The sequence below is a fragment of the Doryrhamphus excisus genome, chromosome 23 (assembly GCF_030265055.1).
Source record: "Doryrhamphus excisus isolate RoL2022-K1 chromosome 23, RoL_Dexc_1.0, whole genome shotgun sequence".
NCBI lineage: Eukaryota > Metazoa > Chordata > Actinopteri > Syngnathiformes > Syngnathidae > Doryrhamphus > Doryrhamphus excisus.
The window spans coordinates 3,833,653-3,861,191 of NC_080488.1; the positions used below are offsets into that span (position 1 = coordinate 3,833,653).

At 40.3% G+C, this 27,539-nt stretch overlaps 1 protein-coding gene across 6 annotated transcripts in view; it reads right to left on the reverse strand.

Moving 5' to 3' along the window:
* Positions 1–911: 911 nt before the first annotated feature.
* The window catches only part of gabrb2a (gamma-aminobutyric acid type A receptor subunit beta2a), a 50,409-nt gene continuing 23,781 nt past the window's right edge, over positions 912–27,539 (reverse strand). For 5 of the 6 annotated variants that reach the window (XM_058063869.1, XM_058063868.1, XM_058063867.1 and 2 more), the window contains 7 exons: positions 20,614–20,834; positions 11,061–11,143; positions 7,226–7,363; positions 6,963–7,115; positions 4,789–5,033; positions 4,277–4,417; positions 912–1,979 (listed from right to left, as the gene is read on the reverse strand). In XM_058063869.1, the coding sequence (XP_057919852.1) occupies positions 1,623–1,979; positions 4,277–4,417; positions 4,789–5,033; positions 6,963–7,115; positions 7,226–7,363; positions 11,061–11,143; positions 20,614–20,834 (1,338 nt within the window). In that variant the 3' untranslated portion in view covers positions 912–1,622. The remainder of the gene's footprint in view (positions 1,980–4,276; positions 4,418–4,788; positions 5,034–6,962; positions 7,116–7,225; positions 7,364–11,060; positions 11,144–20,613; positions 20,835–27,539) is intronic. The other variant, XM_058063871.1, reaches the window with a different exon arrangement.

Consider the following 27,539-nt stretch of genomic DNA (forward strand, 5'->3'; position numbering starts at 1 on the left):
GAAGAAAAACATGGACCCAGTAGCCACTGGTGTCTGGAAGTGCTTTAGTTTCAGCAAATATACTGGAGGTGCTTCAAGAGTCCGTTTTAAAAAAAAATAAAATAAAAAAAAAAAGGGAAAAGTCCAAAAATTACATCAACAGCAATGTTACCGATTGTATTTTTTTCCATATTTTTTCATTCAGTTGAACTGAATTAAAACTTTCTTTTTCTTTTTTTTTTATTGTTGTTGTTGAAGTAATGGAAAAAAAATCATTGCTCTGGAATTCAACTGCAAAACAAACAACAGTTAAATAGAATTAATTGATCATATTTACACATAAGGTGAGTATTGATTTATAAAAAATGAAATTTTTTTTTTAATTTTAACATGATTTATATTTATATCTACATTTTTTTTCCCAAACAGAAACCTAACCACAATGAAACGTATCATACGTCTATCATTCAACTCTACTGATATAAAGATGATTGTGGTTTTTTTTGCCATATTTATTATGTATGCAGCAACTCATTGCAATGAAAGGGGCGGACTAATAATATCAAAGTTCTTCCATCATCATCATTTTTGAGGTCACGTTATAAAGCCTTTGCTGAAAGGAAGGAAGAGTCGAGAGTCCTTTTTTTTTCGGGAAAAAAAAGACAAAAAAAAAATTCGAAAAAAAAAGACAAAAAATATTTTTTTTTTCGAAAAAAAAGACAAAAAAAATTTTTTTTTTGAAAAAAAAGACAAAAAAATTTTTTTTTTCAAAAAAAAGACAACATTTTTTTTTTTTTTCGAAAAAAAGAAAAAAAAATTTTTTTGAAAAAAAGACAAAAAAAATTTGAAAAAAAAGACAAAACAATTTTTTTTCGAAAAAAAAGACCAAAATTTTTTTTCTTTTCGAAAAAAAAGACAAAAAAAAAAACACGTTAAAAATGGACTTGATTCGGTCCGTGCTGCAAAAAAAAAACAACAAAAAAAACTTGTCCAACAGTGCGGCTCCTTGTGTTCCTCTGATTATTAAAATAGCGCCACCTTCTGTTTGTTATCCAAAGCAACCGACAAAACTTCTTCTCATAAGTGATATGCAAATGAAATCAAACATGAGCATGCTGTTTAAAGGATATTTGGGATTTACAGTAATTCTAGGAAAATAGACTATCAAGGATGACTCCTTTTAAAATCATTTATAAAGCTTTTCCCGGGGATGCAGACAGCTTCGGCTACGAAGTAAATAGATACTAAACAAAACAAATCCTTAAAGTATATGCAAACACAAGCATAAATATTTGATCCACAGAGAGAGTAAGCTACGAATGACAAATATTAGTGATATATTGAAATTGCGGCACAGGCACCAGTACTGTCTTTTTTTAAAACTCTTATTTTGAAAGTTTTTTTTTTTGTTTTTTTTTTGTCCCATCCGCTGAAGGTGTTTCCCAAAAATGCTGAAAGAGTCACCAAAGTGTTGGGTGCTGCGTTCTGCGGTCCAAAAATGTCATTGCGGTCTCCTGTCACGTCGTCTAAAATGAACCGGAACTACTCATTCACGCTCTCACGCCGTCGCTTAAGCTAATCCCCCCCCCCCCCCCCCCCCCGATTCCCGTATCGGAACGCTTGCCTCAAGATGGCCGCGGCTTTTAATGAACGTAGTAGAGCCAGTAGACCACGTTGAAGAAGGAGAACACAGTCGGGAAGATCATCCTGGACCACTTATCGATAGAGTTCACGTCGGACAAATCCGGGATGTTGACTTTGAGCTGCGAGGCCCGTCTCCGTAGGCGGGACTTTTTCTGAGCGTGGCGTTCCAAGGCGCTGTGGCCATAGTTCTGGCGGGCCATGGCCGCCCTGCGGTACTGCAGCGTGGAGCTGTCGTAGGCCAGCATGGTGTTGCGGGGGTCTCCGGGCGCTCCCAGGCCCCGAGACAGATCCCCGGCGCCACCCATTTCGTTCTTCATCTCCAGGGTGCTGAATAAGATGTTGTCGTCGGGGGTCATCTGCGTGGGGGGGGGGGGGTGCAAAGATAGGCGGGGCCATGAGAAGTGACTGCTCGTGGGGAGTCGAAGCGAGGTAACGATGCAACCACGTAGATATGATTCAGGACTTAGGAAAACGATACGCTGGAACCTCTAAAGTCAAACATATTTCCACACAGTCGTTCTAAAGTCGAACAATCCATCAGCGCTAACGATTAGCTAAAAACAAGGCGCCAATTTCCCATCAATCAGAATGAACTAAGTTCATTCTGAAGTTCACTACCTGGCTGCTACCAGCGGAGGCGCTGTTGAGTCAGTCTCAAAGATGTCAGCGACATCATCTGCTCGCAATCCATCAATTAATTTTTATTTTTTATTTTTTTCCGTGTACTTACTTCAAACGCCACCAAAGAGAGAAGTCCACCATACTTAATAACATTAATTATAATTTTTATTAATTAATAATAGTTATTTAATAATAATTAAATAATAATTAAAATAAAGAATTATTATAATAATAATTAAATACATTAATAATAACATTCACTTCAAAGTTGCATGGTTTTTAAAAGTTAGCTTCTTTTTACTCTTAAACTGACAGTTACAAGCCCTCATAATCATTATCGCATGTATTATTTTTGATATAATAACAATAACAATATGTAACTCGGTTAATATACAGGTAAGTTATGCATCCCATAATCAGTTCACAGTTCCACATGTCCAAAAGGAGTAGGAAGAAGCAAAGCTTATTAAATCCTACCCCTCCATCTGGTACTTCTACAATCAGTAACTGTGACATTTGTTCACTTCCTGCTTTCATAATATGTTTAAGTTTTTTTATTTATTTTTTTTAAATTATTATTATTTTATTTTATTTTTGTCACATAATCAGTTCACAGTTCCACATGTCCAAAAGGAGTAGGAAGAAGCAAAACTTATTAAATCCAACCCCTCCATCTGGTACTTTTACAATCAGTAACTGTTACATTTGTTCACTTCCTGCTTTCATAAAATGTTAAAAAAAGTTTTTTTTATTTTATTTTATTTTAGTATTTATTTTTTTATTTTATTTTTGTCACTTTTACAACCAGTAAATGTTACATTTGTTCACTTCCTGCTTTCCTGATATAATTTAATATATTTTTCATATATATTATCATAATCATAATCATAATCATAATCATAATCATAATCATAATTTTAATTTTAATTTTAATTTTAATTTTAATTTTATTTTAATTTTAATTTTAATTTTAATTTTAATTTTAATTTTAATTTTAATTTTAATTTTAATTTTAATTTTTTGTCAGTTAGTATGTTCTCTGTCGGCGGCATTATGAATTATCCTTACTGACCTTTTTTTTACAGTACATTTAGCGAGTGAAGATTGCTTTGATAGTTATTATAATAACTAACATAATTGTATTATTTCCGACTAAAAAGACGTTGGACGTGAGAGGTTCCAGCGTACCGTAAATCAAACTATTGATCATCTGTCATGTGATAATACAACCACACCACGATGAAATAACATTCCTAGAGGAAAAAAAAAAAAGAAAAAAAAGTAAAACATACTCCACAAAATAATTGTCATGGAGAACTTTTCATCTCAGAATTTCAGCTGCCGGGGGGCTAAAATTCTGTCGATTCAACAACAAACACAAACAGAATCAAATCAAAGAGGAAGCAACGCAAAGGAAAAAAAAATATGTGACAGGAAGAAGGTAGGTTGAGAGAAACTGTAAGGGACGTTGCAAAGATGGGAGGAAAGGCTGAAAAGGTTCAGGCGGGTTCAGGAAAGGTGAATTCACTTGAACATTTCTTCATCCATAGCCTGACTTCTGAGGAAAAAAATAAATAAATAAAAAAAAAAAATACCTCCCAAAAAAAATCACTTAATCCCGGGAATTTGAAGTGAAGCCACTAGAGTGAAAATCATCTTTAAATCGCACAATCCCATTGGTTTATTCCACTGAGCCCACAGTGACTTCACAGTATTTCTATATGTTCGCTTCTTGTGTAATATTTCAATTTTGAATTATTATATTATTATACAATCCAAGTAGAATTTAGTAAAATCCTGCAAAAAAATTAAGTCGTGCTTGTCAGGAAAATGCATGAAGAGCAAACCAAGAAAGGGAAAAAAAAAAAAAAACACAATGGTGGGAAGTGATGATCAAAGTTGCCTTAAAAAATTTATAGAAATCAAAGAGATGCACAAAAACTAACAGCATATTTTTTTTTTTCCTCTGATCGGGATCGATTCAGATTAATGACATGATTATTAATTTCCACTTTTCAAAAACCTCCAGTACCTTATTTCTTTGCTCGCCTAGTCCTAATGCGGCATCGTCCACAAAGATGGGATCCCACATCGAGTCATACGCGTCAATTTCCCTCTGTTTCATTCTGGCATACAGAGCATCATCTCTCTGAACTACATTTCCCACCAGCCACTGCAAGCATACAAAATCAGCACTGTTACTTCCGGGGGAAGGGAAAAAGAAGGGGTTTGAATTTTGAATTTTGAAAATTTTGAATTTTCGATGTTGCTGTAGTTGCAGCTGAGTCGTTTCAAATAAGGGGAGGCTATGGCGCCACATATCGGAATTTTTTTTTTTTTTTATTTCTTTATTTAACCCTTAGAGAGAGACACAGCAACATGAAGACAAGCCAGTCATTTCTGCATTCATTCGTTTTTTTTTTTTTTGAACACGCATCCATGGAGTGTAAAAAGGACATTTAGCATTGATCACATTGACCTGTAAGAGAAGAAGAAACACACAAGCGACACACACATAGCGAGTTCGAGTCCACGCGTTTTTACCTTGTTGGGATCGGGTCTCAGCTTCTCGTTATTGGCCGTGGCCGCTTTCTCGGCCGCTTTCTTCTGCCGCTGCGGACCCTGGCCGAAGAAGATGTAGTTGACGAAGGCGTACTCCAGCAGGGCGAGGAAGACGAACACAAAGCAGCCCATCAGGTACATGTCGATGGCCTTCACGTAGGGGATCTTGGGGAGCGTCTCTCGCAAGTGGGTGTTGATGGTGGTCATGGTCAGCACGGTGGTGATGCCTGGAAAGCATCGTTTTGGAGTTTTAAGTTTTAAGAAGCAAAGCAGGAAGAAGATGGATCCTGAAATTCATTGGACAGTCTTTCTCTGAGTGTTATGTGTGTTATAAAGATACCAGAACAGATAAAAATAGACAATAACTGCATGTAATGGATCGCCTACAAAGACCTCCAACAAGTTTTTATGGTTTATATCATTCCAGTGGTTAGCGCGGAGGCCACACAGCTAGGAGACACGAGTTCGATTCCACCCTCTGCCATCTCTGCGTGGAGTTTGCATGTTCTCCCCATGCATGCGTGGGTTTTTCGCCCGAAGACGGCTGGGATAGGCTCCAGCACGCCCGCGACCCTCGTGAGGATAAGCGGTAGAAAATGAATGAATGAGTTTGCCTCCTATTTTGTGTGGAAGTGGTAGCTTTTTAGCTTCTTCTATGTGCCCTGTGATTGGCTGGCCACCAGTCCGGGGTGTACCTCGCCTCTCGCCCCAAGACGACTGGGATAGGCTCCAGCACCCCGCGATCCCTCATGAGGATAAGCGGTAGAAAATGAATGAATGAATGAGTTCTCCTCCTATTTTGTGTGGAAGTGGTAACTAATTTTGTCTTTCTCCACCCTCGGCCGTCTCTGTGTGTAGTTTGCATGTTCTCCCAATGCATGCGTGGGTTTTCTCCGGGTACTCCGGTTCCCTCCCACATTCCAAAAACATGCTAGGTTAATTAGCGACTCCAAATTGTTCATAGGTATGAATGTGAGTGTGAATGGTTGTTTGTCTATATGTGCCCTGTGATTGGCTGGCGATCAGTCTGGGGTGTATCCCGTCTCTCATGCAAAGACAGCTGGGATATGCTCCAGCATGCCCCCGAGAACCTTGTGACGATAAGCGTTAAAAAATGAATGAATGAATGAGTTCTCCTCCTATTTTGTGTGGAAGTGGTACCTTTTTGGCTTCTTATTTTGTCTTTCCCCACCCTCGGCCATCTGTGTGTGGATTTTGCATGTTCTCTCCGTGCATGCGTGGGTTTTCTCCGGGTACTCCGGTTTCCTCCCACATTCCAAAAACATGCTAGGTTAATTAGCGACTCCAAATTGTCCATAGGTATGAATGTGTTCTAATTCTAAATGAACGAGTGAGTGTTTACATGGTATTGAATTATTTATCTAGATGGACAAGAAACAAACTGCAGGCTAAAAACAAAGCAAAGCGCTAACAAACATCTGCTATTAGTCACAGCACAATTCACCTGTTTTCTTTGTTGTTTTTTTTACGTCCACGCATTGTGTTTGATACATTAGTCATCTCCATGCACAATCTGCATTTGGTCAGATTCACACGTATTATAAATAACCCAGTGGTCTCTGTAGCTTGCAGCCTCGTCTCTCATTGGCTCGCTTGCTAGCTCGCTCGCTGCATGTTTGCAGGACGCTGCGAGCGTACGCATCTTTTAATCACGTTAGCCTCCAAACATCCTTAATGCGGGGGCTCCAACCTGCATGTGTCCCACTTTTGGGGAAAAACATGTGGATTTTCACCTTCCGAGACGAACGCCAAAATGGAGCTCGGCTTCGGCATTTGGTTTTTATTTTTTGTGACCGGAAATATATTAAAAAAAAAAAAAGTGCATTATTGTAATAGGACGTCACTTAGCTAGCCGGTGAGAGACAGACAAGCGGAGAGAAAGACGGCACGTTTCAAGGTCGAGGCCGCCGCGCCTCGCTCGGAATGAGTCATGCACGGAGTCATCGGAACAACAGACATTTAGCCAGGCAGCCTATCACAATCTGCTATCACTAGCATGCTTAAAGCTAATGAGAAAAGCAGTCAAAACACACATCAGACTCATGACACACGCAGCCGTGCCCAAAATGTATGTGAAATGGCGTTCGATGACGTAACTACGGGTTATTGTTAGCAGCAGCCGGGGGCCGTCCTACCCAGGGCCACTCTGGCAGCCGAGGCATCGTAGTTGATCCAGAAGGAGACCCAGGAGAGGATGGTAATCAGGATGGAAGGCATGTATGTCTGCAGGATGAAGTAACCAATGTTCCTCTTCAGTTTGAAGCTGAGGGACAGGCGGGGGTAGGAACCTGAAAGGAAGAAAACCAAAATATATTTGACTCAGTGACGCCCACTGGTGTCCGTATTTTTACTACTGACACGGTGAATAAAATAAAATAAAAAAAAAATACAGTATTACCTGTGGAGAAGACCACGTTCTTGGAGATGAGTTTATAGTCCACGATGGAAAACTGCGGTAGCTCTATCCTGTCCACGCCGGACACCGCGCCCTCTCCTCCTCGCCAGTAAAACTCAATATCATCTGTAGTGTAACCATCTGTTGGACACGAAGCAAACATGCTGACTTAGAGAAGCATTCACATCATACCGCCATATTGGTATGCAGTAGATCTTCACAGATGGCAAAAAATATATATAATAAAAATAAAAATAAAAATAAAAATAAAAATAAAAATAAAAATAAAAATAAAAATAAAAATAAAAATAAAAATAAAAATAAAAATAAAAATAAAAATAAAAATAAAAATAAAAATAAAAATAAAAATAAAAATTTAATGAAAATTAATTCATTTTCTACCGCTTTTCCTCACAAGGGTCACGGGGGGTGCTGGAGCCTATCCCAGTCGTCTTGGAGCGAGAGGCGGGGTACACCCTGGACTGGTGGCCAGCCAATCACAGGGCACATATAGACAAACAACCATTCACACTCACATTCATACCTATGGACAATTTGGAGTCGCTAATTAACCTAGCATGTTTTTGGAATGTGGGAGGAAACCGGAGTACCCGGAGAAAACCCACGCATGCTCGGGGAGAACATGCAAACTCCACACAGAGATGGCCGAGGGTGGGGAAAGACAAAATAAGAAGCCAAAAAGTTACCACTTCCACACAAAATAGGAGGAGAACTCATTCATTCATTCATTCATTTTTTAACATTTATCCTCACAAGGGTTTCGGGGGTGTGCTGGAGCCTATCCCAGTCGTCTTGGGGCAAGAGGCAGGGTACACCCTGGACTGGTGGCCAGTATTTAGCCACAGTACACTTGAATAATGTACTTTTTCATGTGGCCTCTATTTGCCTAATAAAGGGAATCAGCAGATATTTGGCGCTAGAGGACAGGAAGTGCTGCATCAAATCAAAGGGACTCAGGTGCCCAATAAATGAATTGATATTTATTAAAATGACCGCATAGTTCTAGAAATTATTCACGGTGATATCATACCGATATCATTGCTGGCTCAGCTGTGACAAAGCGGACATGTACCGGAAAAACAACAGGACACCTGATTGGCTGGCAATAATATGACATCACCCTTTTTATGTTGTGACCACTCAAATATGCCATGGTTTCTATTTTTAGACGCGGACACCAGCAGTTTTGGGTAGTAAAATGGCACCGAATGTGGTAGCAGATTGTCAAACATGGGAGTACACGGAAAAAAAATGTATCTTACTATAATTGGAACAATACTACTTGTTTGTGTGTACAATGGATGACTTCTCTAATGTGTTTTTGGTGTACTTTGTTTCATACTTTGGTTGATCCTGGTGCTTTTACATTGTACACACATCATATGAATGACATAAATAGGGTAATAAAAACACTAAAAAAAGAGATTTTAAGTATAACTTTCACTTTGATCGATATTTAGACTGATATACACTCAAAAGTTTGGGATCACTTGCAAATTTCTTTGAAAAATATGATCTCAGGGAAGAAGTACATTTGAAACACTTCTATGCTAGGACTACGTTAAAAAGCCATAGCATTTCAGTATGTGGAATCATATCACCTCCTACTTCGGTATGTGAAAAATAAAAATATATAAAATAAAAAACAAAAACAAAAATAAAAATAAAAATAAAAATAAAAATAAAAATAAAAATAAAAATAAAAATAAAAATAAAAATAAAAATAAAAATAAAAATAAAAATAAAAATAAAAATAAAAATAAAAATAAAAATAAAAATAAAAATAAAAATAAAAAAAACAAACTTAATTCATATTAGGAAAGCAGGAAGCGAACAAATGTAACAGTCACTGATTGTAAAAGTACCAGATGGAGGGGTAGGATTTAATAAGCTTTGCTTCTTCCTACTCCTTTTGGACATGTGGAACTGTGAACTGATTATGGGATGCATTCACCAGTCATGATGTGCTATATATATCACTATATTGACAGTTACTATGGTACCCATTATGTCATTGGATGGTCATATCACCTCGTACTTCGGTAAGTGAAAAATAAAAATAAAATAAAATAAAAAATTAAAATTAAAATTAAAATTAAAATTAAAATTAAAATTAAAATTAAAATTAAAATTAAAATTAAAATTAAAATTAAAATAATAATTCATTAATTAAAAAAACAAATTTAATTTATATTAAGAAAGCAGGAAGTGAACAAATGTAACAGGAAGTGAACAAATGTAACAGTTACTGATTGTAAAAGTACCAGATGGAGGGGTAGGATTTAAAAAGCTTTGCTTCTTCCTACTCCTTTTGGACATGTGGAACTGTGAACTGATTATGGGATGCATTCACCAGTCATGATGTGCTATATATATCACTATATTGACAGTTACGATGGTACCCATTATGTCATTGGATGGTCATATCACCTCGTACTTCGGTACATAAAAATAAAAAAATAAATTCATTAATTAAAAAAAAAAAACTTAATTTATATTAGGAACGCAGGAAGTGAACAAATGTAACAGGAAGTGAACAAATGTAACAGTCACTGATTGTAAAAGTACCAGATGGAGGGGTAGGATTTAATAAGCTTTGCTTCTTCCTACTCCTTTTGGACATGTGGAACTGTGAACTGATTATGTGATGCATTCAATTGTAATCTGATGCATGTTCAAATGAAATTAAACCATTACCTAAGTCTTGTGTTTACAAACCAAATGTCCACTTTTAATTAATCTATCACCTGTTACGGTAGAGGTAAGCCTATTTCCTTGAATGAAATGAAAGGGAACAGTCAACCCAAGGGGGGGGGGGGGGGGGGTGTTTCCAGTAAAAATAAAAGCAGCTTCGGCATGTGAAACCAGTGGCCTCCGAGTCCCAGTTGCGGCGGCGCTGGGCTATCTGGGCTTTTAAGACTCAATGTCTGTTAAAAATGCATCGAGTTGATCGAGTCAAGTGAGAGTTCTCTGCGCTCATTAGTCTGAATAAAATAGCATGTTCTGGCATGAAGCGATTCCAACGTTAAAACCGCTGCCAGTTAATCCATATGAGAGCAGATACTGTCTGGTGATCAAAACCGAGACTGTGTGTGTGTGTGTGTGTGTGTCGGAGAGAAGAGGAGGAGAAAAAAAGAGGTTATGAGTGATGGAGAGAAGGAGATAAAAAGGCTGTGCAAAGAAAAGAAATGAGAAAGTGATGAGAGGAGAGATGGTGAGCATAATGGAGAGAGAGAGAAGGGGGGGGGCGGTTCTGACCCACCACTGTTTTTTCCTCTGCTTACTTAATGCCGACAACACTGTGATGAAACCCAGAAAGACTGAGCCCTACACCACATCCCAGTCCCGTAATCCTTCTCCCCAGGGGGACCCAGATAAAGCACGATGAGGACCTCATCTTTCTCTCATGTTCCTTCTTTGCACTCCACGGTAAAAATGACCAAACTCCACGAGGAACCGGCTCACCAAACATGGCGCCGTTACCATCCACATTCACAGCACAAACACAGCACCTCATCACAGCCAGTGTAGCTGAATTAATTAGTGTGGATGTTATCAGTCGGTGAACCATTAGTGATGTTCCTCTTCTTGATCTGTATCTCCTCATATCTCATCAGCCTTTCTCAGCATTTTACATCCCCGCCTTATCACGCCACAGTATTCTACCTCGCAATTTCTTCAAAAAAAAAAAAAAAAAAAAAAAAAACCCACAGAGCTGCATGCATGCATGCGTATGTACGTACGTACGTACGTGGGATCTAAATCTACGTCGGCAGAGTGGGAGTGAGAGCCGGTTGTCATGGACGACGGTACTTACAGCTTTCAATCTCCAGGGTGCAGTTTTGCTCATCGAGAGGGTAACGGCGCAGGTCCATCATGCAGGCTGCGGTCGTGGTGATCCTACACACACACACAGAGAGAGAGAGAGAGAGAGAGAGAGAGAGAAGACACCATTTTTAATGATGACCTTGATTCCGTATGCTAAATGTCAAAGACACGGTTAGCGGTTGAGATAATAAAACGTGTGCTTGTGTTGATTGACTTTCAACGACAAACAATATTGATCGCACGCCTGCTCTTAATGACTCCTTGCATTGCAGTTAAATATCCATGTCGCTCTTTATGGGCTAAATGGATGCTACGCTAATCACTATCAAGACTAGGGGTGTGTATTGGCAACAATCTGGCGATACGATATGTATCACGGTACTAGGCTAACGATACGATATATCACAATATATCATAATACTGTTAACAAGGCGATATTTTTTTGTTGTTTTTCTTGTAGTTAAAGATTATTTCCTGGAAAAAAGTGAATTACACCAGCAATATGTAATAACTTAATAAACACATTTTATTCCATTTTATTCCATATACATACAACAGTATGTTACGCTGTATCACAAACTTAAAAGTGTAGCATTTGGATAAATAAAGCTATATAAATAAATATATAATTAATTAATTAATTTCGCCTGAAGACAGCTGGGATAGGCTCCAGCAACCCCGGCGACCATTGTGAGGATAAGCGGTCAAAAATGAATGAATGAACGAATGAATGAGTTCTTCTCCTATTTTGTGTGGAAGTGGTAATTTTTTGGCTTCTTATTTTATGTAAATCTTGTTTTATGTATATTTACTTTACTTTACAAATTTACTTTTATTTTACTTTTAAGTAAATATAGTTAATTAATTAATTGTAATTAATAATAAAATATTAATAATAATAAAAATAAATAAATAAATAAATAATAAATAAATAATAAAAAATAATTTTATTTTATATAATTAATAATATAATTAATAATACAATTAATAATATAATTAATTATATATAATTAATAATAAAAATATAATAATAAATATATAAATAAAACATCCAGCTTTAAATTTACAAAAAAAAAAACATAAAAAACAAATAAATTAAATTATGTCTCAAGATCCTGCTCAAATGTTCACATTCTATTAGCGGTGAAAAAATGCCGAGTATCCAGTCCCTGACTTATCCACCATCAGAAGAGTATTTTTGTGGAACAAAGTAACTAACATCAGTGAAAAGTACTTCTAGGATGCTTGAAATAACCATTATTTAACAAAATAGTCATATCAATTTGAAAAACAAAATACCTGCAATATGTATATACGAAATATAATCTCGTTCAACGTCCTTGCCTGATTGACTATGTAAGTGCTGCCACCTAGCGATCGGAGGTTTAAATTCAAATCAGAAATGAACCTTTGCCGTGTCTGCACTTGAATAAATATCATATACAGTCTATGATAAATGTCTATAAAAATCCATATCATACTTTTTAATATCGATACAGTATCGTGGAACGAAGTATCGCAATATATCACCGAAACAATATTTTCTTACACTCTTATATAAGACAGTAGTAGTACGTATATCAGCCACACAATAGCGGTACTGTATTAATAACATATATCCATACATAGTACATTGTTTGTGCTCACTGGGGTCACATGGGGTATGCTGGAGCCCAGAAAGGCGGGGTACACCCAGGACTGGTTGCCAGCCAATCACAGGGCACACACATATATACATATATATACACTTATGGATAATTTAGAGCCGAGATCTTTATTAGGATCAATTTTTTCACCCTACAACCATTACTTTGTAGTAGTATGAGAAGTCGGGATAACGTTCAATATTACTACATACCCGCCAACATGTATGAATTTGTCATACTCGGCATGCAATTTCAACATGGCCGCACCGTACAGTATACCCATGGCTATGTAGCATCTTCTGTCACATGGTACCAAAACAAAAAGGGGTTCATCTTGTGGTCACACAGAGCCTTAAATAAAAAAAAGTCAGGGAGAAAGAGTCGGCCACATCCGACAGCTCCTCTTAGCGTACTTCCTGTAACGCACACACACACACACACACACACACACACACGACAAGTTGGTCCAAGCTGAGTCGGGCAGGGCCAAACCCCAGAGGCTGTCTGGATGTAACCACGGAAACGTCATCTACGCCTTTAAGACACACACACACACACACACTGATTGATATAAAACATGATAGCATCATGTGACCATTAACAATAATAGCAGTATTGGCGGTGACCTTTGACCTTGTCATAAAGGGTTACTCTCAAGTCGTCCATCTCAGACAGCGACAATGTACTGGATCTGTGATCACCTATCAGGACACAATATGGCCGACAAGTGTGAACGCATGTTGAAGTTGGTTTTGGGCTATTTTGGGGAACGGACTGCTAACAACTAAATCCCGGGAGCAACAAGTATCATATTAAATATATTACATTATTTGTATTAATTATCGGGCTGCACGGTGGTCGAGTGGTTAGCACGCAGACCTCACAGCTAGGAAACCCGAGTTCAATCCCACCCTCAGCCATCTCTATGTGGAGTTTGCAGCACCCCCCGCAACCCTTGTGAGGATAAGCGGTAGAAAATGAATGAATGAATAAGTTCTCCTCCTAGTTTGTGTGGAAGTGGTAACTTTTTAGCTTCTTATTTTGTCTTTCCCCACCCTCGGCCATCTTTGTGTGGAGTTTGCATGTTCTTCCCGTGCATGCGTGGGTTTTTTCCGGGTACTCCGGTTTCCTCCCACATTCCAAAAACATGCTAGGTTAATTAGCGACTCCAAATTGTCCATAGGTATGAATGTGAGTGTGAATGGTTGTTTGTCTATATGTGCCCTGTGATTGGCTGGCCACCAGTTCAGGGTGTACCCCGCCTCTCGCCCAAAGACAGCTGGGATAGGCTCCAGCACCCCCGCAATCCCTCGTGAGGATAAGCAGTAGAAAATGAATGAATTAATAAGTTATCCTCCTAGTTTGTGTGGAAGTGGTAACTTTTTGGCTTCTTATTTTGTCTTTCCCCACCCTTGGCCATCTAATTAGCGACACCAAATTGTCCATGAGTATGAATGTGAGTGTGAATGGTTGTTTGTCTATATGTGCCCTGTGATTGGCTGGCCACCAGTCCAGGGTGTACCCCGCCTCTCGCCCGAAGACAGCTGGGATAGGCTCCAGCAACCTCGCGACCCTCGTGAGGGTAAGCGATAGAAAATGAATGAATGAGTGAATGAGTTCTCCTCCTATTTTGTGTGGAAGTGGTAACTTTTTTTTTTTTTTACAAGATTTTTGGTATTTTTCAGATGTAAAGACACACACGCTTCCTGGTTGTCACTTTCACACTGTGCCTCCTTTTTCTTGCTCTCTGGGCTCTTATGTAAGAGCCAGTTAGCAGAGCCGTGGTGCATTGGGGGATTAACACAGGAGTCTCAAAATCCGCCCTAGTTAAAAAAAAAAAAAAAAAAAAAAATCTTTTCTGATGATTGGCAAGTTCCGGCTAGTCAAGTATCGCTCGGTGTCATCAGCGCGGCAGAGGAAAGACGCAAAAAAAAAAAAAAAACAGGCCAAAATGGCAGGGGTTATAAATACCAGTCTATTTATAGCCCACCTACATCATCAGTAGAAGTCTCGAAGATTTTCTGTCTGAGCGGAGACTCTGCATCATCTTTAGCATCCGTGCTAGCGTGGTCGACACGGTAACAATTAACAAACATGGAGGAGGGCCCCCCCCCCCTTTTTTTTTAAACTCCTTTTTTGTCTTTGCTGCAGTGAGCCAAAGTGGACCTCTGCAGCACACACGGCCTTGTTTGCTCTTCATCTCCATCACGGCGGGGCCGTACTGGTCCCCCCCCCCCCCCCATCTCTCTCTCTCTCTCTCGGCCCCAACCTGCCGGAGGAGAGGCCGCGCTGGAGCATATCACGCAGATTCAAACACGCTACATTTGCTCTGCGTCGAAGCTAATAGGACATGCAGTTCTAAAAAAAAAAGGCTGTTTTTTCCCATGCATGTTCCCTCATAGTTCATGTGTGTGTGTGTTTATAAGCGCCCCCCCCCCCCTGAGGGGAGCAGTGCACCTTTGTTCCCAATGACCTTGTTTACGGACATACTAACACAAGCACCGCAGATTCCCAGACAGGATCTCATTTCCAGGGAGCGTCACAGCAGTGAAAGTGAAACCAAAAAAAAAAAAAAAAAAACGTGACAACGTGATCAACCTGACATTTTTGGCATCCAATCACGTTCGAGTTTCTTAATGAAGCTCGACGTTTGAATGACGATGGAGAACGCTGCCTCCATTTTGGATAAGAGAATGCCGAGAGGAAACTTGTGACGGTGTCTCTCCCCGCGCGGACGGATTTCAAAATAAAATGTCTGCAGTGCCAAAGCTTTTTTTTTTGCGCACATGGAATATATAAAAGCTGCTGTGTTTGATCAGGGGCTCGAAAGTGGGATTGATAACTTTAAAGTGTATTGATAGGAACAGGGATGAATTAAATCCCTCTCTTTCTCCGCTCAGCAGCTTTTTTTTCCTCATCCTGGTTCCTTTTCCGGGACCGGGTGAGAGGAAAGGAAGGAGATTCCTAAGAATTTCTCCATTTTGAATGAAGTCTGACCTTCACGTCTCTTTCTCTCTGGATCTTCCTTTCCTGACCTTTCCCTTTTGGATTTGAGCAACATGCTTCAGGAGCCATGCGAGCAACCTCTTCCACAAAATGGAGATTGGTTTGTTCTCTTGGTTAGAGCGCAGAGACCTTGCAGCTAGGAGACCAGGGTTCAATTCCACGCTCGGCTATCTCTGTGTGGAGTTTGCATGTTCTCTCTGTGCATGCGTGTGCTTGCGAGTACAACTTATTTTTTCCCGTCTACCATATTAGGTAATACGATTGTAAAGGTTAATATAGGGGTGTTATGTTCTGTCTAGAGGGCTCTAAAAATGTTAAACAGCGTGAGAAGTTTTTTATGCTCTGACGACAAAACTATTCCATTTATACACTTTAAAAAGCTAGTTTCAGATGAGGGCTGCACGGTGGTCGAGTGGTTAGCATGCAGACCTCACAGCTCGGAGACCCGTGCATGCGTGGGTTTTCTCCGGGTACTCCGGTTTCCTCCCACATTCCAAAAACATGCTAGGTTAATTAGCGACTCCAAATTGTCCATAGGTATGAATGTGAGTGTGAATGGTTGTTTGTCTATATGTGCCCTGTGATTGGCTGGCCACCAGTCCAGCGTGTACCCCGCCCACCTCTCGCCCGAAGACAGCTGGGATAGGCTCCAGCACCCACCACGATCCCTTGTGATGATAAGCGGTAGAAAATGAATGAATGAATAAGTTCTCCTCCTATTTTGTGTGGAAGTGGTAACTTTTTGGCTTCTTATTTTGTCTTTCCCCACCCTCGGCCATCTCTGTGTGGAGTTTGCATGTTCTCCCCGTGTATGCGTGGGTTTTCTCCCGGGTACTCCGGTTTCCTCCCACTTTTCCAAAAACATGCTAAGTTAATTAGCGACTCCAAATTGTCCATAGGCAACAAAGGAAGCTAACAAGGAAGCTAACAAGTTACATAGCTAGAGTCAAACATTCATGAAAACGACAACGGCCACATTTGTCTTGGAGGCAAGGTAGCATGTAATACACTTTCAAAGTCACATCACATTTGCAGGCTTAGCAGCATATCATGTACTATCATGACTATTCCAGCATAATCAAAGTTCTTATGTCGAGTATAATTTTTTTTAAGACAGTATTACTAGCATTCACAAATGTGCTTGTTTATGTTGTAGGAAGAAACAGCATATAATACACTGTCATGACTATTCTGGTGTTGTCAAAGCAGCCACATCACTTGTATAACTGGTGTACCAAATGATGAAGCATTCAGGATTTTATGAAAAAGCGATGAAAATTGCTGTTTTGGAGGCAAAACAGCATATCATGCACTGTTGTGACTATTCCAGCATAATAAAAGTACTCACGTCGAGTATAAATTTTTTTTAAGGCAGTATTGCTGGCATTAGCAAATGTCCTTGTTTATGATGTAGGAAGAAATAGCATATAATACACTGTCATGACTATTCTGGTGTTTTGGAGGCAAAGCAGCATATCATGCACTTTCTTATTCCTATTTTCATGTTATCAAAATCAATAATTGTTGTACCAAAATACTGAAACATTCAGGATTTTATTGAAACGCAATGAAAATTGCTGTTTTGGAGGTAAAGCAGCATATCATGCACTGTCGTGACTATTCCAGCATAATCAAAGTACTCACGTCGAGTATACATTTTTTTCGAGTATACAAGACAGTATTGCTAGCATTAGCAAATGTCCTTGTTTATGATGTAGGAAGAAACAGCATATAATACACTGTCATGACTATTCTGGTGTTGTCAAAGCAGCCACATCACTTGTATAACTGGTGTACCAAATGATGAAGCATTCAGGATTTTATGAAAAAGCGATGAAAATTGCTGTTTTGGAGGCAAAACAGCATATCATGCACTGTTGTGACTATTCCAGCATAATAAAAGTACTCACGTCGAGTATAAATTTTTTTTAAGGCAGTATTGCTGGCATTAGCAAATGTCCTTGTTTATGATGTAGGAAGAAATAGCATATAATACACTGTCATGACTATTCTGGTGTTTTGGAGGCAAAGCAGCATATCATGCACTTTCTTATTCCTATTTTCATGTTATCAAAATCAATAATTGTTGTACCAAAATACTGAAGCATTCAGGATTTTATTGAAACGCAATGAAAATTGCTGTTTTGGAGGTAAAGCAGCATATCATGCACTGTCGTGACTATTCCAGCATAATCAAAGTACTCACGTCGAGTATACATTTTTTTCGAGTATACAAGACAGTATTGCTAGCATTAGCAAATGTCCTTGTTTATGATGTAGGAAGAAACAGCATATAATACACTGTCGTGACTATTCTGGTGTTTTGGAGGCAAAGCAGCATATCATGCACTTTCTTATTCCTATTTTCACATTATCAAAATCAATAATTGTTGTACCAAAATGCTGAAGCATTCAGGATTTTATGAAAACGCGATGAAAATTGTTGTTTTGGAGGCAAATCAGCATATCATGCACTGTCGTGACTATTCCATCATCAATAAAAGCCAAATGCGCTAGAGTATGCTACTCAAGCAGGATTTACATGCTAATGAACAACATCTCAGACATGCACCGTGATTCTACGACCGGCGATGCGCTCACGTTCATCGTGTTTTTTCCTCTCCACTCAGTTGGCCATCTTGTGCACATCCACTAAAAACCCTGCTGTTGCAAACCAGGCCGCCCCGTCTCTGCAGGTATGTGTCAGCCTGCTCAGAGCACTCAGGCATCTGGCCGGCCTGACTCTGACAGCAGCTTGTGTCTGGACGCGCTAGCATCAAATAAAACCTGAACCGAACCCACGAAGCAAATAATGGAGGAGCCGGGAGGCACCGGCACTGACAAGGACGACGTATGTGAGGTAACAACTGCATCGCCGTGCTGCACGCACACCCTCAAATTCACAACAAGCCCTCTTCCTGGCCTCCATTTCTGTTTGTGGTTATGCAAAGCATATGTGTTGGGCTTATATAATTGGCTCAGAGTGTTATGAATTACATTTCTCAACAAAATGTTGGGATGAATAATCTGGTGCAGTGCAGATGCTTTAATATTTTAAGGCGTCTTTGCGCAAGAAAGGCATGTGAGCGTCTAGCGAGAGAATGAGTGAATGCAGCAACATTGTGTACTAGTAACAATTTTCATTTTGGTTATGAATCAGAGATCATGTGAGGATGGCCAAGCAGCACCACGGACAGTTCAGGCAGATGTGCAAACATCAGTGAGTGTTTGTATTGAATGGCTGCATTATTGATTGGGTGTTATACATTATGTATTGCATTCTGCTCGGACGGCCTGACGGCGAGCGAAGATGGCTTGTAGGCTGGCTGAGCCATATCGGCTTGTTTGCATCACCCTGCTTCATTATTGATCGGGGGGGGGGTCTATTATTGATATTGATAATCGGGATAAATCAAGAAAATAGCGGCTACGCAATACGTTATGATGTGCCTAAAAATAAATTTTATAGAGAATAGTTATACACGCAGAAAATAATAATGAATAACAAAAATGAATCATTATTAATAACAAAATAATAAAAATAAAATAAAATTATTAATTAAAATAAAAAAAAATTAAAATAAAAAAAAATTAAAATAAAAAAATTATTAATTAAAATTAAATAAAATTATTAATTAAAATTAAATAAAATTTAAATAAAAAATTTATAATAATAATAGAAATAAAATTATGAATTACAATTAAATAAAATTAAAATAAAAATTAATAATAATAATAAAAATAAAATTATTAATTAAAATTAAATAAAATTAAAATAAAAAATAATAATAATAGAAATAAAAATATTAATTACAATTAAATAAAATTAAAATAAATAAATTAAAAATAATAATAAAAATAAAATTATTAATTAAAATTAAATAAAATTAAAATAAAAAAATTATAATAATAATAAAAATAAAATTATTAATTAAAATTAAATAAAATTAAAATAACAAATAATAATAATCGAAATAAAATTATTAATTACAATTGAATAAAATTAAAATAAATAAATTAAAAATAATAATAAAAATAAAATTATTAATTAAAATGAAATAAAATTAAAATAAAAAATAATAATAATAAATAACAAATCAAACATGCAGACATCCCGTACATCCTGGCAGTATCAAATCCAATCAGACGTTTTAGCACTCACAACTTTCTTTGGCCCCATGGTGGGTTATTTCGCAGTCACACTCAATAAAAGGCTGTGTTCAAAACCGCATACTAACTACTACATGTGTACTCCCATGCTCATACTATCCACACTCTATACTGCATACCCAATCCATCACCAACATGATAACCCACAATGCATTGCGTTGCTGGTCCTCCCAGCTGTGAGGTCTACGCGCTAACCACATGACCGCCATGCCACCTATTATTATTATTGTTATTATTATGTTATTATTATGTTATTATACATATTATTACTTTTTTCTCCCAGGATTCAAATGTGTTCATTCATCTATTGTGCAGCACTTTCATCTGTATTGTTGTTGTTTAAATTAAAATTTTGATATCGCCTTGAGCTCACTTCATAGTCTCTCTTAATTCCTTTATTATCTTGTGTTGAACACTAAGAATTATGTGTTTTTTTGCCTCGTCACTGAATAGTAATGTAGCTTTGTCTCAGAATGACACCACTATATGATGGCTTCAATTACATCGCGTAAATTGTAAATTGATTGTAGTGAAGTGTGTTCAAGTTGTGGCCTCTGTGTATCAAAAGTGTCTAAACAACCAACCCAGCAGCACACATCAAAAAAGGCTAAAAGACCGATACAGCAGATCCAAGCTTGTTAGCTGATTATGCTTCATAATCAATGCGCTAATCATGACACACAAGAGGGGGGGGGGAGGGGGCAGCTGTAAGCGGCTTACCTGAGTCCATAAAGCACGGTGCCGTCGGGATGGAGTCGGATCATCCTGTTCTTGACGGTGACGCCGTGCACGAAGGACTTCTTGTCGTTGAGAAAGTACGTGTCCGGGACCCAAAGCTGGTCGGCCACTCGGTTATCCAGAGTGAGGTTGTAGGCGATCTCGGAATAGGAGAGGCGCTTATCCCGCCATGCTTGCTGGAAGTACATCGTCAATGTGTAGTCCTGCGGGATGGGAAAGGAAGTCAGCGTATAGCATATTAAATACACAATGTTCAAATACGCTGAATGGAATGTGTGTGAGTGACAGGCAGAAAAGCTCTGACTCACTTTTAAGGGTGGGTTTTCTCCGGGTACTCCGGTTTCCTCCCACATTCCAAAAACATGCTAGGCTAATTAGCGACTCCAAATTGTCCATAGGTATGAATGTGAGTGTGAATGGTTGTTTGTCTATATGTGCCCTGTGATTGGCTGGCTGGCCACCAGTCCAGGGTGTACCCCGCCTCTCGCCCGAAAACAGCTGGGATAGGCTCCAGCAACCCCCTGCGACCCTCGTGAGGATAAGCGGTATAAAATGAATGAATGAATGAGTTCTCCTCCTATTTTGTGTGGAAGTGGTAACTTTTTGGCTACTTATTTTGTCTTTCTTCACCCTCGGCCATCTCTGTGTGGAGTTTGCATGTTCTCCCCATGCATGCGTGGGTTTTCTCCGGTTTCCTCCCACATTCCAAAAGCATGCTAGGTTAATTAGCGACTCCAAATTGTGCATAGGTATGAATGTGAGTGTGAATGGTTGTTTGTCTATATGTGCCCTGTGATTGGCTGGCCACCAGTTCAGGGTGTACCCCGCCCGCCTCTCGCCCGAAGACAGCTGGGATAGGCTCCAGCACCCCCTGCAAACCCTTGTGAGGCTAAGCGGTAGAAAATTAATGAATGAATGAGTTCTCCTCCTATTTTGTGTGGAAGTGGTAACTTTTTGGCTTCTTATTTTGTCTTTCTTCACCCTCGGCCATCTCTGTGTGGAGTTTGCATGTTCTCCCCGTGCATGCGTGGGTTTTTTCCGGGTACTCCGGTTTCCTCCCACATTCCAAAAACATGCTAGGTTAATTAGCGACTCCAAATTGTGCATAGGTATGAATGTGAGTGTGAATGGTTGTTTGTCTATATGTGCCCTGTGATTGGCTGGCCACCAGTCCAGGGTGTGTATCGCGCCTCTCGCCCGAAGACAGCTGGGATAGGCTCCAGCACCCCCTGCGACCCTCTTGAGGATAAGCGGTAGAAAATGAATGAATGAATGAGTTCTCCTCCTATTTTGTGTGGAAGTGGTAACTTTTTGGCTACTTATTTTGTCTTTCTTCACCCTTGGCCATCTCTGTGTGGAGTTTGCATGTTCTCCCCGTGCATGCGTGGGTTTTCTCCGGGTACTCCGGTTTCCTCCCACATTCCAAAAACATGCTAAGTTAATTAGCGACTCCAAATTGTCCATAGGTATGAATGTGAGTGTGAATGGTTGTTTGTCTATATGTGCCCTGTGATTGGCTGGCTGACCACCAGTCCAGGGTGGACCCCGTCTCTTGCCCGAAGACAGCTGGGATAAGCTCCAGCACCCCCACAACCCTCGTGAGGAAAAGCGGTAGAAAATTAATGAATTAATGAGTTTTCCTCCTATTTTGTGTGGAAGTGGTAACGTTTTGGCTACTTATTTTGTCTTTCTTCACCCTCGGTCATCTCCGTGTGGAGTTTGCATGTTCTCCCCGTGCATGCGTGGGTTTTCTCCGGGTACTCCGGTTTCCTCCCACATTCCAAAAACATGCTAGGTTAATTAGCGACTCCAAATTGTGCATAGGTATGAATGTGAGTGTGAATGGTTGTTTGTCTATATGTGCCCTGTGATTGGCTGTACCCCGCCTTTTGCCCGAAGACAGTTGGGATAGGCTCCAGCACCCCTGACTTACAACTTTATTTACAGCTATTTGTGCTTCAAATGACATCAAGAATGGTAGCATTTTCAACATATGAATGAACTGTCAATAAAAACCCATTTAGGTATTTTTTTGCCTAAATTTCAAGCATTTCAGAAGGGAAGAAAAGAAAAGGAGGACACCACCTCCCCATCTGGCGTCTATGAGTGCTCTTGTTTATTCATAAAGCCTATAAAAAGACATATCCTTGCTCCCTCACAACATCACCACTCACAAATAAAGGCTAAAAATAGCATTTTCGATTTTTCGAGTATGAAAACACATGATGCATCTTTTAAAAATAAACCCAAACACGTAAAATATACACGCATCATACATGAAGGTCATAAAAAAAAAAAAAGGTCATCTATGGACTGAAAGGGCACTGCTTGTGCCGGCGGGGGCCATGACGGCTGCGCTGTGTGGCTTAAAATCCAACAAATCCTCCTAATTTTGACATCATAACCGGAGGCTAACTTTCTCAGCTGGCTGACTGTTGTCATGCTAAAAATATCTCCTTCCGCTGGAACAAATGACGAAACTTTCCGCTTTATTGAGACAATTTTGCCTGTGATGCAAAATAGCCAATAGCTTCCTGCAGCTGGGGCCTCGCCGCCGCCGCCGCCGCCACCGTCTCCGCTTGTGGGATCTCTTTGCTTTTTTTTTTTTTTTTTTAATTCTGCTTTTGTGATGAATAGCCAGAAGATACGGCGAGGAAACGCGAAATATTTTTTTGCTGCTCCAAGATGAAACCTCATCTCGGTTTTCTCGTGACACCCACACAGCCACTGCAGTGTGATGTGCTCTTTAACGGCGTTTTGCAGAGGCATGGCGGCGTGTGGGAAAAAGAAATAAAAAACGACGACATCATCACGGCTCACTACAGTTGTTTTGGTGTTTTCCCCGAGTCATTCTTTTTTTATTGCACACCGGGCGTGACAAAGCAATCGCCACTTTGGGTGCAAGGGAGAGTCTCGCTTATTCGCCCGCCTGCACCGCGCGCTACCACGGCTGTTGTGTAAAAAGGGCATCTAAAAATACACGAGCTCCTGCCATGTTGATGTTGTTGCAGGAGTGAAAAGTCAAGTGAGGACTTGGGCGTCCTTTGCCCCCCCCCCCCGTTACACACACAGAGTTCCCGCTTTTTTTTTTTTTCCTCTCACGCTCCTTCTTCCTCCCCGTCTCATTATCTGGCTGCCGATCGCACGGCTCCGTCACCTATGGGATCGTTAGCTGATGCCTGACGGCTCAGCGCGTCACGCACTCAGGCAGCATCTCGGTCGCCATGTTGAGGAAGAGCATCCAGGCGGCTTTGAGTTGTCTCAGAGGGGCCACAATGAATTCTCAATGAGTCTCAACATGTTATTGGTAATTACACCAATATATAATATCACTTATGTGGGTATATAAGCAGAAAAATTAATCCATAATAACATAGCATGGTAGGGGGTACACCCTGGACTGGTGGCCAGCCAATCACAGGGCACATATAGACAAACAACCATTCACACTCACATTCATACCTATGGACAATTTGGAGTCGCTAATTAACCTAGCATGTTTTTGGAATGTGGGAAGAAACCAGAGTACCCGGAGAAAACCCACGCATGCACGGGGAGAACATGCAAACTCCACACAGAGATGGCCGAGGGTGAAGACAGACAAAATAAGAAGCCAAAAAGTTACCACTTCCACACGAAATAGGAGGAGAACTCATTCATTCATTCATTTTTTACCGCTTATCCTCACGAGGGTCGCGAGGGTGCTGGAGCAAAGGTGCTATAGTCATCTTTACATTCTAATTGTTCTTTGTTTACACATTGCTAATGTACATGCTACAGGATCACTGCAGGGACACCAATGCTTTAAACATAACATACTAGGAAGCTAACTAGCCTAAAATTTATGTATTCTAAACTTAGGAGAGGGTTTCAAACCAAGCGGGGAAGAAGGACAAAATATACCACTTCCACACGTAATGGGAGGATAACTTTTTTTTATTAACTCTAACATGTCAGACATTCCACCCTCGGCCATCTCTGTGTGGAGTTTGCATGTTCTCCCCGTGCATGCGTGGGTTTTCTCCGGGTACTCCGGTTTCCTCCCACATTCCAAAAACATGCTAGGTTAATTAGCGACTCCAAATTGTCCATAGGTATGAATGTGAGTGTGAATGGTTGTTTGTCTATATGTGCCCTGTGATTGGCTGGCCACCAGTCCAGGGTGTACCCCGCCTCTTGCCTGAAGACAGCTGGGATAGGCTCCAGCACCCCCCACTTAAAACGTTATTCAGTGGAATTCAGTGTGTGAATGACAGGCAGAAAAGCTCTGACTCACTTTTAAGGGTAAAGGATATTCATTAATAACGCCTGTCAGCTAGAAGACCAGGTTCAATTCCACCCTCGGCCAAGCCGTTCATGTGTGGGCTTTTTCCGGGGTACTCCGGTTTCCTCCCACATTCCAAAAACATGCTAGGTTAATTAGCAACTCCAAATTGTCCATAAGTATGAATGTGAGTGTGAATGGTTGTTTGTCTATATGTGCCCTGTGATTGGCTGGCCACCAGTCCAGGGTGTACCCTGCCTCTCACTCGAAGACAGCTGGGATAGGCTCCAGCACCTCCCACAACGCTTGTGAGGATAAGCGGTAGAAAATGAATGAATGAATGAGTTCTCCTCCTATTTTGTGTGGAAGTGGTAACTTTTTGGCTTCTTATTTTGTCTTTCCCCACCCTCGGCCATCTCTGTATGGAGTTTGCATGTTCTCCCCGTGCATGCGTGGGTTTTCTCCGGTTTCCTCCCACATTCCAAAAACATGCTAGGTTAATTAGCGACTCCAAATTGTCCATAGGTATGAATGTGAGTGTGAATGGTTGTTTGTCTATATGTGCCAGTCCAGGGTGTACCCCGCCCGCCTCTCGCTCGAAGACAGCTGGGATAGGCTCCAGCATCTCCCACGACCCTTGTGAGGATAAGCGGTAGAAAATGAATGAATGAATGTCAGACATGCCATTGCTGACTCAGTGTAGTGTCAAGGTCATACAATGTCATGTCATGTTTGTTATCAGCCGGCTAACTCCAACATCCAACATCAAATCTCAGTCAACCAATCACCAGACCTCACAAGTGGCGTTGACTGTAAGTTTACTGTAAGTTTGAATGGTCAGAAGTACAGTAAAATTGCAATTGTTGTTATTGGTGACCAACCAGGTGTGTTGTTGTGTACCTGTGATGTAGATAACAACTGCATGTTGTGCTCATGCAATTACTAGCTTACAGATGGTACTTTTACACACATACCATCTACTGTGATCTTTTTTTTTACTGCAGCATGGATTAAACCATTATATGTATAATGCACATGTCATAAAATCATAGCAATGTACACGTCTGCAATGCATCACCGTATTGTTTCTTTTTTTTTTTAGCATGGTGTGTTCAGAGAAAGAGGAGGAAAACAAACAGGCAGGTGAGCATGGCCATGCATCCCCCCCAAAAAACGCTACAGACGACCGAGATCCTGTGTCGGAGTGTAGGCTTGCAAAAGCGACCTTCACTCTCCTTGTCACAAACTCCATTAACGTGACGCAGACGGCTCAGTGAGCACCAGTGAGGAAGACATCTTGTGAAGAGCATTGAATAAAAAAAAAAAAGAAAAAAAAAAGAAAAAGGATCACGACAACACCCCAAATGTAAAAAAAAAAATGCAATGAAGATCCAACGAGGGCGCAGCCGGCTTGGAATGCATCAAGGTTGGTTGCACAGCGACAGTTGTGTTTCTTGGGCTAACAATCCTCCCATTAGGAATCTGACAGAGTGACAACGAGTACGTTTGTGTTTCCCTGAGAAATCTGACAGGCGACTGTTGTTACAAGACCTCCATTACGACTACATCAGCCATCACAGCCCATACGGAGAAGGGGGTGTGGTGGGGGTGGGGGGGGGGCAATGAACGCGCACTTATGGTGCACAGATTTGACGGCTTCACTTTTAATGCACTAACAATCTCTACATTTCTCCTGTATAATATGAATTATCGTTTACAAGCGGGCTGCACGGTGGTTGAGTGGTTAGCGCGCAGACCAGGGTTCAATTCCACCCTCGGCCATCTCTGTGTGGAGTTTGCATGTTCTCCCCGTGCATGCGTGGGTTTTCTCCGAGTACTCCGGTTTCCTCCCACATTCCAAAAACATGCTAGGTTAATTAGCGACTCCAAATTGTCCATAGGTATGAATGTGAGTGTGAATGGTTGTTTGTCTATATGTGCCCTGTGATTGGCTGGCCACCAGTCCAGGGTGTACCCCGCCTCTCGCCCAAAGACAGCTGGGATAGGCTGCAGCACCCCCCGCGACCGTTGTGAGGATAAGCGGTAGAAAATGAATGAATGAATGAGTTCTCCTCCTATTTTGTGTGGAAGTGGTAACTTTTTGGCTTCTTATTTTGTCTTTCCACACCCTCGGCCATCTCTGTGTGGAGTTTGCATGTTCTCCCCGTGCATGCGTGGGTTTTCTCCGAGTACTCCGGTTTCCTCCCACATTCCAAAAACATGCTAGGTTAATTAGCGACTCCAAATTGTCCATAGGTATGAATGTGAGTGTGAATGGTTGTTTGTCTATATGTGCCCTGTGATTGGCTGGCCACCAGTCCAGGGTGTACTCTAGTGCCTCTAGTCCGAAGACAGCTGGGATAGGCTCCAGCACCCCCCCCGCGACCCTGGTGAGCATAAGCAGGAGAAAATTAATGAGTTCTCCTCCTATTTTGTGTGGAAGTGGTAACTTTTTGGCTTCTTATTTTGTCTTTCCTCACCATCGGCCATCTCTGTGTGGAGTTTGCATGTTCTTCCCGTGCATGCGTGGGTTTTCTCCGGGTACTCCGGTTTCCTCCCACATTCCAAAAACATGCTAGGTTAATTAGCGACTCCAAATTGTCCATAGGTATGAATGTGAGTGTGAAGCCAATGACACTGGTAT